At 46.6% G+C, this 16,181-nt stretch overlaps 1 protein-coding gene across 1 annotated transcript in view; it reads right to left on the reverse strand.

Annotated features, from left to right (window-relative positions):
• LOC139237767 (adhesion G protein-coupled receptor E2-like) overlaps positions 1 to 16,181 on the reverse strand; it is an 80,903-nt gene that overhangs the window by 49,476 nt on the left and 15,246 nt on the right. The window contains exons 4-7 of the mRNA XM_070866951.1: positions 15,807 to 15,965; positions 12,901 to 13,059; positions 5,929 to 6,081; positions 1,796 to 1,948 (exon numbers count right to left, since the gene is read on the reverse strand). Coding sequence (XP_070723052.1) covers positions 1,796 to 1,948; positions 5,929 to 6,081; positions 12,901 to 13,059; positions 15,807 to 15,965 — 624 coding nt within the window. The remainder of the gene's footprint in view (positions 1 to 1,795; positions 1,949 to 5,928; positions 6,082 to 12,900; positions 13,060 to 15,806; positions 15,966 to 16,181) is intronic.

Below are 16,181 nucleotides of genomic sequence, written 5' to 3' on the forward strand. Positions count from 1 at the left end.
ATAAACTCCAATGAGTGTAGGCCCAACCTGCTCAATCTTTCTTCATAAGACAACCCCTTCATCTCAGGAATCAACCTCGTGAACCTTCTCTGAACTGCCTCCAATGCAAGTATATCCCTCCTTAAGTAAGGAGGCCAAAACTGTACACAGTACTCCAGGTGTGGTCTTACCAACGCCCTTTACAGTTGTAGCAGGACTTCTCTGCTTTTATACTCCATCCCCCTTGCAATAAAGACCAACATTCCATTTGCCTTCCTAATTACTTGCTTTACCTTCATCCTAACTTTTTGTGTTTCATGTACAAAAACCCTCAGAACTGCAGCATTTTTCCATTTAAATAATAATATGCTTTTTTATTTTTCCTACCAAAGTAGATAACCACACATTTTCGTATTTTCCCACATTATACTCCATCTGCCAAATTTTTGCCCACTCACTTAGCCTGTCTATATCCTTTTGCAGAATCTTTGCGTTCTCCGCACAACTTGCTTTCTCACCTATCTTTGAATCATCAGCAAATTTGCCTACATATCACTTGATCCCCTCATCCAATCCATTAATAGATTGTAAATAATTGAGGCCCCAGCACTGATCCCTGTGGCACCCCACTAGTTACAGTTTGCCAACCAGAAAATGATCCGTTCATCCCGACTCTCTGTTTTAGAAGCAAGCGATGTTTAACCGAGGTCCCGTCTGACTTAGCAATGGACCAGACAGTAGGATCCACTCCAGTGCCCCCTAGGGGCCGAGCTAACACATAGAATCACGCAGCACAGAAGCCTGCCATTCAGCACATCAAGCCTGTGCTGGTTCTGTGGAAGAGCTATGTAATCAGTTCCACTCGCCCGCACTTTCCCCATAATTCTGCAATTGTTTTTTCCTTCAAGTATTTATCCAATTTCCTTTTGAAAGTCACGATTGAATCTGCTTGCACCTCCCTTTCAGGCAGTGCGTTCCAGATCATAACGATTCACTGCGTAAAAAATGTTTCCATCTTCTCCCTGGTTCTTTTGCTACTTGTCTTTAATCTGTGGCCTCTGGTTATCAGCTGTCCTGCCAGTGGAAACAGTTACTCCCTATCTATATCAAAATCTTTCTTAATTTTGAACAGTTCTATTAGATTTCCCCTTAACCTTCTCTGCTCCAAGGAGACCAACTCCAGCTTCTGCAGCCTTTCCACATAGCTGAAGTCCCTCATCCCCAGTATCATTCTAGTAAATCTCCACTGCACCCTCTCCAAGGCCTTGACATCCTTCCTAAAGTGTGGTGCCCAGAATTGGACGCAATTCTCCAGTGGTGGTCCTAATGCAAACCTCTGGGGGACATCACTGTATATGTCTGATAAACAACAGTTAACCACTACTCTCAGCTTTCTGTATCTTAGCCAAGTTTGTATCCACATTGCCACTATCCCTAGAATCCCGTGGATTCAATTTTGCTAACAAGTCTATTATGTTCCACTTTATCAAACGCCTTTTGAAAGACCACATATATGACATCAACTGCACTGCCCTCATCCACCCTCTTCGCTACTTCATCAAAGAACTCAATCAATTTTGTCAGACACGAATTGCCTTTAACAAATCCATGCTGGCTGTCATTTATTAATCCTTCATTGTGCTCACATCAGAAACATCCGTTGTTATTCAGACAGACTCCATTGGGCATACAGGGGACGGGTCGGGCACAGATCCACAGTAGACGGCAAACGCGCTGGCTTCAGAAGATCAAAGAGAACAAAGAATCACAACACTCTCATCCTGGGACTCATTGCAAGGGAGAGTAAAGTCCTTACCTTGACACTGAGCTTTTGTTATATCGGTAAAGGTACGGTCTCCATTGTTTGAGACAAAGCCTCCAGCACAGGTACAGTAGAAACCTCCCATTGTATTGCTACAGGTTGCATTGGACCCGCAAACTCTCGTTGTATCCACACACTCATCAATATCTGTAATACATAAGAAAGTGACTTTACTAACTTAACCAGCTGTTGGGAGATCTTTTCAAACGTTATTTGGGGGGAGGTGGGGAAGCGGAGGAATGTTTTGCTCATCAGTGTGAAGATGTTAGGGCCAAAGAGCAGTGGTTGAAGTGGGACTGACGGGCACGACTCTGGAACTGCTGGCCCCCAAGTGATGGGTCCCATCTGCCAATCGGCCATCCCCTGAGGCCGGCCTAATGGACATCTGTCCCCTCGAATCCCAAGCCCACAATGGGCAGCAGTGTCCTAGAAAGAGCCAGATACTCAATGTGGGGGAACTGGGGGCCGGGACTGGATACAGCCAGTAGTCAAGAGGTCACGGAGGTGGAGATATATTCTGAATGGCCGGATGTAAATGGAAGGCATCACCTTAGGGTAGTAGATGGGGGTAGTGATGGGAAGGGACAGTTAAGTAGCTGATGGGCTACGGAGAATTACACCATTATATTTCAGCTCTGTAATAGAAATATCACTGTAATATAACCCAGTTCCCTTACGGCCAACTCTCTCCTCTTGATAATAGCAGAAATATTCCTCGTGCAATGGATTTACTGTCTCTAGCTGCCACAAGCCAGGGATATAATCTCCCGTTTAAGGGCTAGACATTGTGTCGCGCCACGATTGGGGCGCTAGCTTTTACGGGAGCGCAAATGTATCGCCAGGCGCTAAAGATTTGATTCTGCCGGGAACTTCCACTTTAGCGTTCCAACAGGGAGGTGCCGCGCTAAATCAAGCGCTAACCACTTCCCTTAGAGCGCAAAAGGGAGTGAGAGGGAAGGCAGACGCTGAGCGATGTTCCTGCAGCGTTGGTGGTTTTTCAGGCTCCTTCCCTCCCATAAAGAGAAAGACCAATGCTGCGTTCATTGAAGCCTAGGGCTGTCTCTGCTGGATGCCGGCACCTGCGATACGCACATAGAAGCTCCAAGCGCTCTGAGAGAGTGCAGGACTGAGCAATCGTGGGGTCCAAAAAGAGCAGAATGCAACACACTGGGGACGTAAGAAGATTTTGGCCAACCTGACCACTGCTGCCTTTAATCAGCGCTCCCTAAGCGGCCGGCCGAGGTGACAACGCCTCCCGCAGATGCCATTTTTGATGCCTGGCGATGTTGCATGAGGCGGGAGCAAATATTGCATCTGGGGCAGTAACTTGGTGCTGCACACTGGATGAGGTCACGATCTCCCGGACTCTAAGTCTTAGCGCCAGCCCAAACCCGCCAGGCAAATTCGCAGGTGTCAGTGATCTCGCCGCGCCCGGTCGGTAATCCCTTAGCGCCCCATTAGCGCCCCCCACAGGCACGAACGCGAGGAGCAAACCAGGCCAATTTTTCCCCCTAACGGTTTGTACATGAAATGTTAAAGTTCTAAAACTTGTTTCCCCCACCAGGTAACAGAGTGTCGTCGGGGGAAGAAATGATTCCACTGGGATGGGGAGTGAGACTGTCCAAGCTTACATTCCTGTAAGAAATTGGGAATTAAAAGAAATAACTTGAGACAAAAAAGTCTCTGCAGACTGGTGTTAGAATTGAAGGATTCGTTCCAGGGTACAATAGCTAAAGTGACTGGAACATCGTGAACATTAATAACTGATAACAGGCAGCTCCAAACATCTGAAGGCCAAGAATGTCATGTCTGACTCCAACCGTAGGAGATTAAGGACAGGAGAGAAGTGTCTTCAGAAAGGCCCTCAGCACTGCACTGGAGCGTCAGCCTAGATTGTGAAGTGGGGCTTGAACCCACAACCAACTTAGAACATAAGGCATAAGAAATAGGAGCAGGAGTAGGCCATTTGGCCCCTCGTGCCTGCTCCGTTATTCAATAAGATCATGGCTGATCTGATCCTGGCCTCAACTCTGCTTCCCTGCCTGCTGCCCACAACCCTTCACTCCCTTATCGTTCAAAAATCTGTCTACCTCCACATTAAATATATTCAATGACCCAGCCTCCACAGCTCTCTGGGGTAGAGAATTCCAAGGATCCACAACCCACAGAGAAGAAATTCCTCCTCAGTTCTGTTTTAAATGGGCAACCCCTTATTCTTAAACTATGCTCCCTAGTTCTAGATTCCCCCACGAGGGGAAACATCCTCTCTGCAACTACCCTGTCAAACCCCCTCAGAATCTTATACATTTCATTAAGATCACCTCTCATTCTTATAAACTCCAATGAGTGTAGGCCCAACCTGCTCAATCTTTCTTCATAAGACAACCCCTTCATCTCAGGAATCAACCTCGTGAACCTTCTCTGAACTGCCTCCAATGCAAGTATATCCCTCCTTAAGTAAGAAGGCCAAAACTGTACACAGTACTCCAGGTGTGGTCTTACTAACGCCCTTTACAGTTGTAGCAGGACTTCTCTGCTTTTATACTCCATCCCCCTTGCAATAAAGACCAACATTCCATTTGCCTTCCTAATTACTTGCTTTACCTTCATCCTAACTTTTTGTGTTTTATGTACAAATACCCTCAGAACTGCAGCATTTTTCCATTTAAATAATAATATGCTTTTTTATTTTTCCTACCAAAGTAGATAACCACACATTTTCCTATTTTCCCACATTATACTCCATCTGCCAAATTTTTGCCCACTCACTTAGCCTGTCTATATCCTTTTGCAGAATCTTTGCGTTCTCCGCACAACTTGCTTTCTCACCTATCTTTGAATCATCAGCAAATTTGCCTACATTACACTTGATCCCCTCATCCAATCCATTAATAGATTGTAAATAATTGAGGCCCCAGCACTGATCCCTGTGGCACCCCACTAGTTACAGTTTGCCAACCAGAAAATGATCCGTTCATCCCGACTCTCTGTTTTAGAAGCAAGCGATGTTTAACCGAGGTCCCGTCTGACTTAGCAATGGACCAGACAGCAGGATCCACTCCAGTGCCCCCTAGGGGCCGAGCTAACACATAGAATCACACAGCACAGAAGCCTGCCATTCAGCACATCAAGCCTGTGCTGGTTCTGTGGAAGAGCTATGTAATCAGTTCCACTCGCCCGCACTTTCCCCATAATTCTGCAATTGTTTTTTCCTTCAAGTATTTATCCAATTTCCTTTTGAAAGTCACGATTGAATCTGCTTGCACCTCCCTTTCAGGCAGTGCGTTCCAGATCATAACGATTCACTGCGTAAAAAATGTTTCCATCTTCTCCCTGGTTCTTTTGCTACTTGTCTTTAATCTGTGGCCTCTGGTTATCAGCTGTCCTGCCAGTGGAAACAGTTACTCCCTATCTATATCAAAATCTTTCTTAATTTTGAACAGTTCTATTAGATTTCCCCTTAACCTTCTCTGCTCCAAGGAGACCAACTCCAGCTTCTGCAGCCTTTCCACATAGCTGAAGTCCCTCATCCCCAGTATCATTCTAGTAAATCTCCACTGCACCCTCTCCAAGGCCTTGACATCCTTCCTAAAGTGTGGTGCCCAGAATTGGACGCAATTCTCCAGTGGTGGTCCTAATGCAAACCTCTGGGGGACATCGCTGTATATGTCTGATAAACAACAGTTAACCACTACTCTCAGCTTTCTGTATCTTAGCCAAGTTTGTATCCACATTGCCACTATCCCTAGAATCCTGTGGATTCAATTTTGCTAACAAGTCTATTATGTTCCACTTTATCAAACGCCTTTTGAAAGACCACATATATGACATCAACTGCACTGCCCTCATCCACCCTCTTCGCTACTTCATCAAAGAACTCAATCAATTTTGTCAGACACAAATTGCCTTTAACAAATCCATGCTGGCTGTCATTTATTAATCCTTCATTGTGCTCACATCAGAAACATCCGTTGTTATTCAGACAGACTCCATTGGGCGCACAGGCGACGGGTCGGGCACAGATCCACAGTAGACGGCAAACGCGCTGGCTTCAGAAGATCAAAGAGAACAAAGAATCACAACACTCTCATCCTGGGACTCATTGCGAGGGAGAGTAAAGTCCTTACCTTGACACTGAGCTTTTGTTATATCGGTTAAGGTACGGTCTCCATTGTTTGAGACAAAGCCTCCAGCACAGGTACAGTAGAAACCTCCCATTGTATTGCTACAGGTTGCATTGGACCCGCAAACTCTCGTTGTATCCACACACTCATCAATATCTGTAATACATAAGAAAGTGACTTTACTAACTTAACCAGCTGTTGGGAGATCTTTTCAAACGTTATTTGGGGGGAGGCAGGGAAGCGGAGGAATGTTTTGCTCATCAGTGTGAAGATGTTAGGGCCAAAGAGCAGTGGTTGAAGTGGGACTGACGGGCACGACTCTGGAACTGCTGGCCCCCAAGTGATGGGTCCCATCTGCCAATCGGCCATCCCCTGAGGCCGGCCTAATGGACATCTGTCCCCTCGAATCCCGAGCCCACAATGGGCAGCAGTGTCCTAGAAAGAGCCAGGTACTCAATGTGGGGGAACTGGGGGCCGGGACTGGATACAGCCAGTAGTCAAGAGGTCACGGAGGTGGAGATATATTCTGAATGGCCAGATGTAAATGGAAAGCATCACTTTAGGGCTGGGAAGGGACAGTTAAGTAGCTGATGGGCTACGGAGAATTACACCATTATATTTCAGCTCTGTAATAGAAATATCACTGTAATATAACCCAGTTCCCTCCGGCCAACTCTCTCCTCTTGATAATAGCAGAAATATTCCTCGTGCAATGGATTTACCGTCTCTAGCTGCCACAAGCCAGGGATACAATCTCCCGTTTAAGGGCTAGACATTGTGTCGCGCCACGATTGGGGCGCTAGCTTTTACGGGAGCGCAAATGTATCGCCAGGCGCTAAAGATTTGATTCTGCCGGGAACTTCCACTTTAGCGTTCCAACAGGGAGGTGCAGCGCTAAATCAAGCGCTAACCACTTCCCTTAGAGCGCAAAAGGGAGTGAGAGGGGAGGCAGACGCTGAGCGATGTTCCCTGCAGCGTTGGTGGTTTTTCAGGCTCCTTCCCTCCCATAAAGAGACAGACCAATGCTGCGTTCATTGAAGCCTAGGGCTGTCTCTGCTGGATGCTGGCACCTGCGATACGCACATCGGCTGTGCAGGACAAGGGATGGTGGGGTTTAGAAATTAAAAAATTGAAAGTAAATTTGACTAAAAATGCCTGTTGCAATGATGGTGGTTTGACGGACACTTGCTGCCAGCTCATGTTCAGTTCGAGAGTTTTGAAGGAGAGGTTCTTTATCCCCATTTGAGATTGTAGAGAATGCTCCCGGTCCGGCAACGACGTGATTTAAGATCCTCATCCTGGTTTTCAAATTTTTCCGTGGCCTCACCGCTCCCTCTCTCTGTAACCTCCTCCAGCCCGACAACCCTCCGCAATCTCTGCGCTCTTCCAATTCTGGCCTCTTGAGCATCCCTGATATTAATCACTTCACCATTGGCGGCCGTGCCTTCAGCTGCCAAGCTCTGGAATTCCCTCCCTAAACCTCTCCGCCTCCCTACCGGAGTCCCCCTTCCTTCCCCGGGAGATGCTTCCCAATCAACAAGGTGGGAGAACGGAAAGCCTTGGCCACAGTGTCGACATTAGCTTCAATGCTCACAACAGCCAAAATGTTCAATACTAACCCCTCCCTGCCTATCTCTTCCAATTACACTAGGGTTCAGTGTTCTTACCCACACAAGGGGTTGTCGAAGACCCGCTAGTGGCCAAGGAAAATCCTTCGATACACACACAGTGGAACCAGCCATTTTTATTGCGTCACACTTCATTGGTTCCACAAGTATGGGACAGACACTAATCAACTGCAACAGACACCAAACAAACAGATACAGGTTCAACAAGATCAGAAGAGATGACAAAGAAAAAAGAATGAGGAAAGGTAATACCATCATCCTCGACTTTATTGAAAGCTCAGAGAAACATAGAAACATAGAAAATAGGTGCAGGAGTAGGCCATTCGGCCCTTTGAGCCTGCACCACCATTCAATATGATCCTGGCTGATCATGAAACTTCAGTACCCCATTCCTGCTTTCTCTCCATATCCCTTGGGCCTTGCCAGCGACGCCCACAGCCTACGAATAAATAAACAAAGAGAAAATTTGCAATTTGGCAGTTTTTTTATCAACAGTGACGGACAAGTTCACATCGCTTCGGTTTATGCCTTCCAATAACTCCTATATCCTCCAACCAATGAAGTTCCGTGTCAGTTTCCCCCCAGTGTGATTGGTACTTTTCCACATAGGTCAATTTATCACAGAATCATAGAATGATACAGCACAGAAGGAGGTCATTCAGCCCATCGTGCCTGTGCTAGCTCTTTGAAAGAGTTGTCCAATTAGTCACACTCCCCTTGCTCTTTCCCCAGTAGCCCAGTCAAATGTATCCGTTGATTTATTGGGTGATTTTTTATCATCAATCTTGATGCAGGGACTCCCTGGCAAACTATTCACTCCTTTGTGAGTGCGTAATTGTGCGCCTTACAATGAGGCACAAGTTCATCTTGGAAGGCAGTGCAAAGCATCCCATCAGTCGCCTGTGTTACACCCGCCCGATATCCAGCTCTCTTGGGAAAAATGCAGGTAGCAGCACCAGCCCTTATACATGGCCTTCTTCGACCTTACAAAGGCCTTTGACACTGTCAACTGCGAGGGGTCTATGGAGCGTCCTCCTCTGTTTTGGATGCCCCCAAAACTTTGTCACCATCCTCCGCCTGCTCCATGACCACATGCAGGCCATGATCCTTACCAATGGATCCATTACAGGCCCAATCCACATCCGGACCGGGGTCAAGCAGGGCTGCGTCATCGCCCCAACCCTCTTCTCAATCTTCCTCACTGCCATGCTCCACCTCGCAGTCAACATGCTCCCCGCTGGAGTGGAACCAAACTACAGAACCAGTGGGAACCTTTTCAACCTTCGCCGACTCCAGGCCAGGTCCAAGACCACCCTAACCTCTGTCGTCGAGTTACAGTATGTGGACGACGCCTGCATCAGCGCACATACAGGGGCCGCACTCCAGGACATAGTCAACGTATTTACTGAGGCGGACGAAAGCATGGGCCTTACACTAAACATCCGTAAGACAAAAATCCTCCTGCAGCCTGTCCTCACCGCACAGCACTGGCCCCCCCCCTGCCCCCAGTCATCAAGGTCCACGGTGCGTCCCTGGACAACATGGACCATTTCCCATACCTTGGGAGCCTATTATCAACAAGAGCAGACATTGACGATGAGATTCAACACTGCCTCCAGTGCGCCAGTGCAGCCTTCGGTCGCCTGAGGAAAAGAGTGTTTGAAGACCAGGCCCTCAAATCTACCACCAAGCTCATGGTCTACAGGGCTGTAGTGACACAGGCTCTCCTGTATGGCTCAGAGACATGTACAGTAGATACCTCAAGTCGCTGGAGAAATACCACCAACGATGCCTCCGCAAGATCCTACAAATCCCTGGGAGGACAGACGCACCAACATTAATGTGCTCGACCAGGCCAACATCCCCATCATTGAAGCACTGACCACACTTGATCAACTCCGCTGGGCGGACCACATCGTTCTGTATGCCAGACACGAGACTGCCAAAGCAAGCGCTCTACTCGGAACTCCTTCACGGCAAACGAGCCAAAGGTGGGCAGAGGAAACGTTATAGGGAGACCCTCAAAGCCTCCCTGATAAAGTGCAATATCTCCAATGACACCTGGGAGTCCCTGGCCAAAAACTGCCCTAAGTGGAGGAAGTGCATCCGGGAGGGCGCTGAGCTCCCAGTCTCATTGCCGAGACCATGCAGAAATCAAGCACAGGCAGTGGAAAGAGCGTGCGACAAATCTGTCCCATCCTTTCCCTCAATGACTACCTGTCCCACCTGTGGCAGGGACTGTGGTTCTCGTATTGGACTGTTCAGCCACCAAAGAACTCATTTTTAAGAGTGGAAGCAAGTCTTCCTCGATTCCGAGGGACTGCCTATGACGAAGAATTTTCAATGACTGCCAATCAACCTCTCTGGCCCAGAAAGTGAACAATTGAAAGTGCAACGTCTCATTCCTTCAGGTTGTGAATTGCTGGAGATTTTAAAAAAAATGCCAAATGTTAAATTTTACATGAATTTTGCAAGTTTCTGGAAGTGGGAGTGGAATCATGGCGGCGCCCCCTACTGGGCGGAATGAACAGGGCCAGCAACTGGGGACTCCTTGACCAATCAGATTGAAGGATCGTGAAATGAACAGCACAAGGTCTGAGAAGGAAATGGCTGAATTCAATGTCAAATCAGGTACAGAAAGGGAAAGAAAGATTGGATTAAGAGGGAGAGAAAAGTGACAGAAGGAAAAACATTTCAAAAATAATTTTTAAAGTCACCACCAACAATTAAAACCCGAAGGAATGAGCCCCACACTTGTAATAGATAAGTTTCAATGCCAGAGAGTTTGAGTGCCAGTAATTATAATGTTGTTGAAAGGCTACTTAGACTGGAATGGACAAGAGTTAACTATCTCGGTGGCGAGCTTAGTTGGTATCTGCTGCGGAAATACAGCAACATCACACCATTCAATGGTGAGATTAAACGGGCAAGGGCAAGTCTAACTACAGTCGCTGTTCATTGCCCTGTCACAGCAAATTCCGGGCCATCGTTTTTTCCCCTGGAATTCAGAAGGCTGAAGTACGGCCTGATGCAGATCTTCAACACCACGAAGGATTATGCTGAGGGAAATGGCGAAAGATTGTTTTCAATTGTCAGCAAGATGCTAACATGGGGCACAAATGTAAGGTAATCATCAAAAGAATTAAACGCTGGCTAGGAAATAATTCTTTAGATGGGTGCGGGGGTGATTTAGAAACAAAGACCATAAGTACTTTGACAGGAAGTAGAGAGTTGCTTGGGAACGAGTATTAAAGGCTACCGGGTGTGAGCAGGAGAGTGGGATTGGACACGGAGAATAACACCAGTGCAGCCCTGATGGGCCAAAGGTCTGTTTCTGTGCTGGAATGTTCTCCCGTTATATATTAGATGCGTGCATCTTTGCATGTTAACTGAACTGGGAGTTTCACCAAACCTCTGATCAGTATAATGCAAGGGATGGATGAGTCGGATAGAACTTTGTAAAGTTGATTAATCCGTGATTCCAGTGTGGAGCGTCTCAGTCAGAAATTTGTGGGTTCAAGTCCCACTCCAGAGATTTGAGAAAATAAATCTAGGCTGACACTCCAGCGCAGTGCTGAGGGAGTGCTGCACTGTCAGAGGTGCTGTCTTTCGGATGAGACGTTAAACCAAAGTCCCGACTGCTCTCTCAGGTGTACATCAAAGATCCCGTGGCACTATTTGAAAGAAGAGCAGGGGAGTTCTCCCCGGTGTCCTGGGGCCAATATTTATCCCTCAATCAACATAACAAAAAAAGAATATCTGGTCATTATCACATTGCTGTTGTGGGAGCTTGCTGTGCTAAAATTGGCTGCAGCGTTTCCTACATGACTGTACTCCAAAAAAAGTACTTCATTGGCTGTAAAAAACGTTGGGACATCCTGAGGTCATGAAAGGCGCTATAGAAATGCAAGTCATTCTTTCTTTCATTATCAAATGGAAAATGGTGTCCATTAACATTAAAGGAAAGAATCCTGGGGGCCACCAACCTCTCTCCCGATGTGGTCCCGACGGACAAGCCTCATGGTGGTAGTGTGCATTTGTGAAATGACCCCTCGTCAGTATTGGCTGAGCTGCACCTTCCCGATCTAGACATTTATTTATATCCATTTACAGCAATTAAGTGTACAACTCTGTGACTTCCTCAAAAGATACGGATGTTTCCTGAAAGTGACTGAACTTCACTAATTTGCTGAAAAATACATCATCGTTCCGTTTTTAATCAGGTGGTTATGGAGGAGGCATACCTGGAAAGTGTGAGACTGTCGAGATTGGCAAGGGGAAGTGGGTCTCACTATTGGCACAATTCCAACTTTAAACCAACGGTAAAGAATGAAGGACTTGCATTTGAATAGCGCCTTCCGCAACCACCAGACGTCCCAAAGCATTTGCAGCGAATGAGGGAGCGCCGCACTGTCGGATGTGCCGTCTTTCAGTTGAGACGTTAAACCGAGGCCCCGTCTGTCAGTCAGCTGGATGTAAAAGGTCCGATGGCACTATTTCGAAGAAGGAGAGGCGAGTTCTCCCCTGTGTCCCGGCCAATGCTTATCCCTCAACTAACATCACTAAAAACAGATTATCTGCATTTATTTCATTTCTGTTAGTGGGAGCTTGCTGTGCGCAAATTGGCTGCTGCATTTCCTACAGTACAGCAGCGACTACACTTCAAAAAGTACTTCAATGGCTGTAAAGCATTTTGGGACACCTTGAGGTCATGACAGGTACTTTATAAATGCAAGTCTTTCTTTGAAGTGGCCCAGATACTGTCCAGTAAGTGCCGATTGTAGCCCCAGGATGTGGGCGTTACTGACGGGGCCAGCATTTATTGCCCATCCCTAATTGGAGCCTGACAGGGACCTCCGACTGATCCAAGTTTAACCTGATTTTACCAAAGACCAGAAGCCAGACTTATATAACTTTATAAAGCCTAAATTCAAAGAGATAATTGAAGAATGAAATCAGATGGATTGGAGGAGGATGATTGTCAACATTTACTGAGAAGTCAAATGGAGCACATTTAAAATAATAGTGCTGGACATGGGGGACAAATCCCTGCATCCTTTCAACACGGACAGCAAGTGTCATGTATGTAGACCATGTATACTAACTGTATAGTCACATAAGGTGTGCCACCAGAGGGCATTGTGGTGGGAGTCCTGAGGGTCACCTGTATAGGTGTGCAGGGCCCAGTATAAAAGCCTGCCCACCATGCTTGTGCCTCACTCTGGAGTTACAATAAATGGGACTAAGGTCACAACAGCTCAAGTACAAAACTAGACTTTGTGGAGTCATTCATAACAGTATTAAAGACATAACTGAAAGAGGCACAAATTGTGAACTACTTCTTTACCATGGCAGATTGTCCGGCTCTTAAAGTTGGTGATTCCTGATGGGTTGATGTACCCTTTCTTACAGGTACAGTAGTAACTCCCTGGTGTGTTGTAACATTCAGTGTTTGCACCGCACAATGCTATTACAGTATTATCACCACCATCACACTCATTGTCATCTGAAATGAGGAGAAACAGGATTATGTGATTGCTTGGTTCAATTAAGTGACACAGTAGGAACTAATGAATCTTTCTCTCTGGAAGGTAGAGAGGGGATTAACGCTTCTGATCTCATATTGGTACAAGGTTGGGGCATAAGGCTGAATTTTACGCACTTCTTCCCAATTCTACCTCTGCTGGGCACGCTAGGGGGGCCAGAAAAATGCTCCTTTCATACGGTACATTCTGTTTTGGGATATTGGTGTTGTGAGCCAGCATTTATTGCCCATCCTTAAGTGCCCCTTGAGAAGGTGGTGGTGAGCCGCCTTCTTGAACCGCTGCAGTCCGTGTGGTGAAGGTTCTCCCACAGTGCTGTTAGGGAGGGAGTTTCAGGATTGTGACCCAGTGATGATGAAGGAATGGCGATATACTTCCAAGTCAGGATGGTGTGTGACTTGGAGGGGAACTTGGAGGTGATGATGTTCCCATGCGCCCGCTACTCTTGTCCTTCTCGGTGGTAGAGGTCACGGGTTTGGGACCGATAGATATTTATTTATTTATTCTTACAAAGAAAATACAAAAAAATCACTTACGGTGAATCGATATTCAAAACGTCAACTTTACCATTGTTTCACCAACACAGCCTCTCTGACCTATTCAGTCAGCTGTGGCTCAGTGGGTAGCCCCCCACATCTGAGTCAGAAGGTTGTGGGTTCAAATCCTACTCCAGGGACTTGAGCACATAATCTAGGCTGACAATCCCAGTGCAGTGCTGAGGAGGTGCTGCACTGTTGGAGGTGCCATCTTTCGGATGAGACGTTAAACCGAGGCCCCGTTTGCCCTCTCAGGCGAATGTAAAAGATCCTGTGGCAGTAGTTCAAAGAGAGCAGCAGAGTTCTCCCTGGTGCCCTGGCCAATATATATCCCTCAATCCACATAACAAAAACAGATGATCTGGTCATAATCACATTGCTGTGTGTGGGAGCTTGCTTATCTTCAAACTGACTGCTGCGTTTCCCACATTACAATGGTGACTGCACTCCGAAAGTACTTCATTGGTTGTAAAGTGATTTTTAGATATTAAGGGAATCTGGGGATAGTGCAGGAACGTGGAGTTGAGGTATCAACCATTTGGGCCCCAGGAGCGTCGTGGCTTGGGCCCAGGAGAGGCGAGGGTTCGGGACCCAGAAGAGACTAGGGCCCAGGGGCAGCATGGGCCAGCCCACACTGCGATATGTGTGCGCACAAGGTCCGTGCAGAAGAGCTTGGTCTCCAGTTGTCTTGGTTAACCCTTGCCACTGGATAAAGACCTAGCTCTGTCGAGCCCGTGTGGTGCCTGGTGTGCAACGGTCACCACACGTTAAAAAAATCCACCCACAGGCATCTTCCAGCCCATCAACTGGAGTTCAGGACTGGAACATCGTGTCCTTCATTGAAACATCTGTGAACTCGTGGAAGCAAGTCATCCTCGTTCGAGGGACCGCCGATGGTGACGATGAGCCAAAGATTGTGAACAATTAAAAGTTCAGCGTCTCACTACTTGAGGTCGTCAATTGCTGGAGATTTAAAAAAAAATGCCTAATGTTAAATTTTACATGAATTTTGCAAGTTGCTGGAAGTGGGAGATGGAATCAATGCGGCGCCCCCTACTGGGCGGAGTGAACAGGGTCAGCAACTGGGTATCTCCTTGACCAATCAGACTGAAGGATCGTGAAATGAACAGCACAAGGTCTGAGAAGGAAATGGCTGAATTCAATGTCAAATCAGGTACAGAAAGGGAAAGAAAGATTGGATTAAGAGGGAGAGAAAAAAGAGACAGAAGGAAAAACATTTCAAAAATCATTTTTAAAGCCCCCAACAACAATTAAAACCCGAAGGAATTAGCTCCACACTTGTAATAGATAAGTTTCAATGCCAGAGAGTTTGAGTGCCAGTAATTATAATGTTGTTGAAAGGTTACTTAGACTGGAATGGACAAGAGTTAACTCTCTCGGTGGCGAGTTTAGTTGGTGTCTGCTGTGGAAATACAGCAACATCACGCCATTCAATGGTGAGATTAAACGGGCAAGGGAAAGTCTAACAACAGTCGCTGTTCATTGCCCTGTCACAGCAAATTCCGGGCCATCGTTTTTTTCCCCCTGGAATTCAGAAGGCTGAAGTACGGCCTGATGCAGATCTTCAACACCATGAAGGATTATGCTGAGGGAAATGGCGAAAGATTGTTTTCAATTGTCAGCAAGAGGCTTAAATGGGGAACAAATGTAAGATAATCATCAAGAGAATTAAAGGCTGGCTAGGAAATAATTGTTTAGATGGGTGCGGGGGTGATTTGGAAACAAAGACCATAAGTACTTTGACAGGAAGTAGAGAGTTGCTTGGGAACGAGTATCAAAGGCTACCGGGTATGAGCAGGAGAGTGGGATTGGACACGGAGAATCACACCAGTGCAGCCTTGATGGGCCAAAGGTATGTTTCTGTGTTGGAATGTTCTCCCGTTATATATTAGATACGTGCATCTTTGCATGTTAACTGAACTGGGAGTTTCACCAAACCTCTGATCAGGATAATGCAAGGGATGGATGAGTCGGATAGGTGTGCAGGGCCCAGTATAAAAGCCTGCCCACCATGCTTGTGCCTCACTGTGGAGTTACAATAAATGGGACTAAGGTCACAACAGTACAAGTACAATACTACACCTCATGGAGTCATTCATAAGAGTATTAAAGACATAACTGAAAGAGGCACAATTTGTGAACTGCTTCTTTACCATGGCAGGTTTTCCGGCTGTTAAAGTTGGTGTTTCCTGATGGGTTGATGTACCCTTTCTTACAGGTACAGTAGTAACTCCCTGGTGTGTTGTAACATTCAGTGTGTGCACCGCACAATGTTATTACAGTATTATCATCACCACCACACTCATTGTCATCTGAAATTAGGAGAAACAGGATTACACGATTGCTTGGTTAAATTAAGTGACACAGTGGGAACCAGTGATTCTTTCTCTCTGGGAGGTAGAGAGGAGATGAACGCTTCTGATCTCATATTGGTACAAGGTTGGGGCATAAGGCTGAATTTTACGCACTTCTTCCCAATTCTACCTCTGCTGGGCACGCTAGGGGTCCCAGAAACATGCTTCTTTAAT

The sequence above is a fragment of the Pristiophorus japonicus genome, chromosome 24 (assembly GCF_044704955.1).
Source record: "Pristiophorus japonicus isolate sPriJap1 chromosome 24, sPriJap1.hap1, whole genome shotgun sequence".
Taxonomy (NCBI): domain Eukaryota; kingdom Metazoa; phylum Chordata; class Chondrichthyes; family Pristiophoridae; genus Pristiophorus; species Pristiophorus japonicus.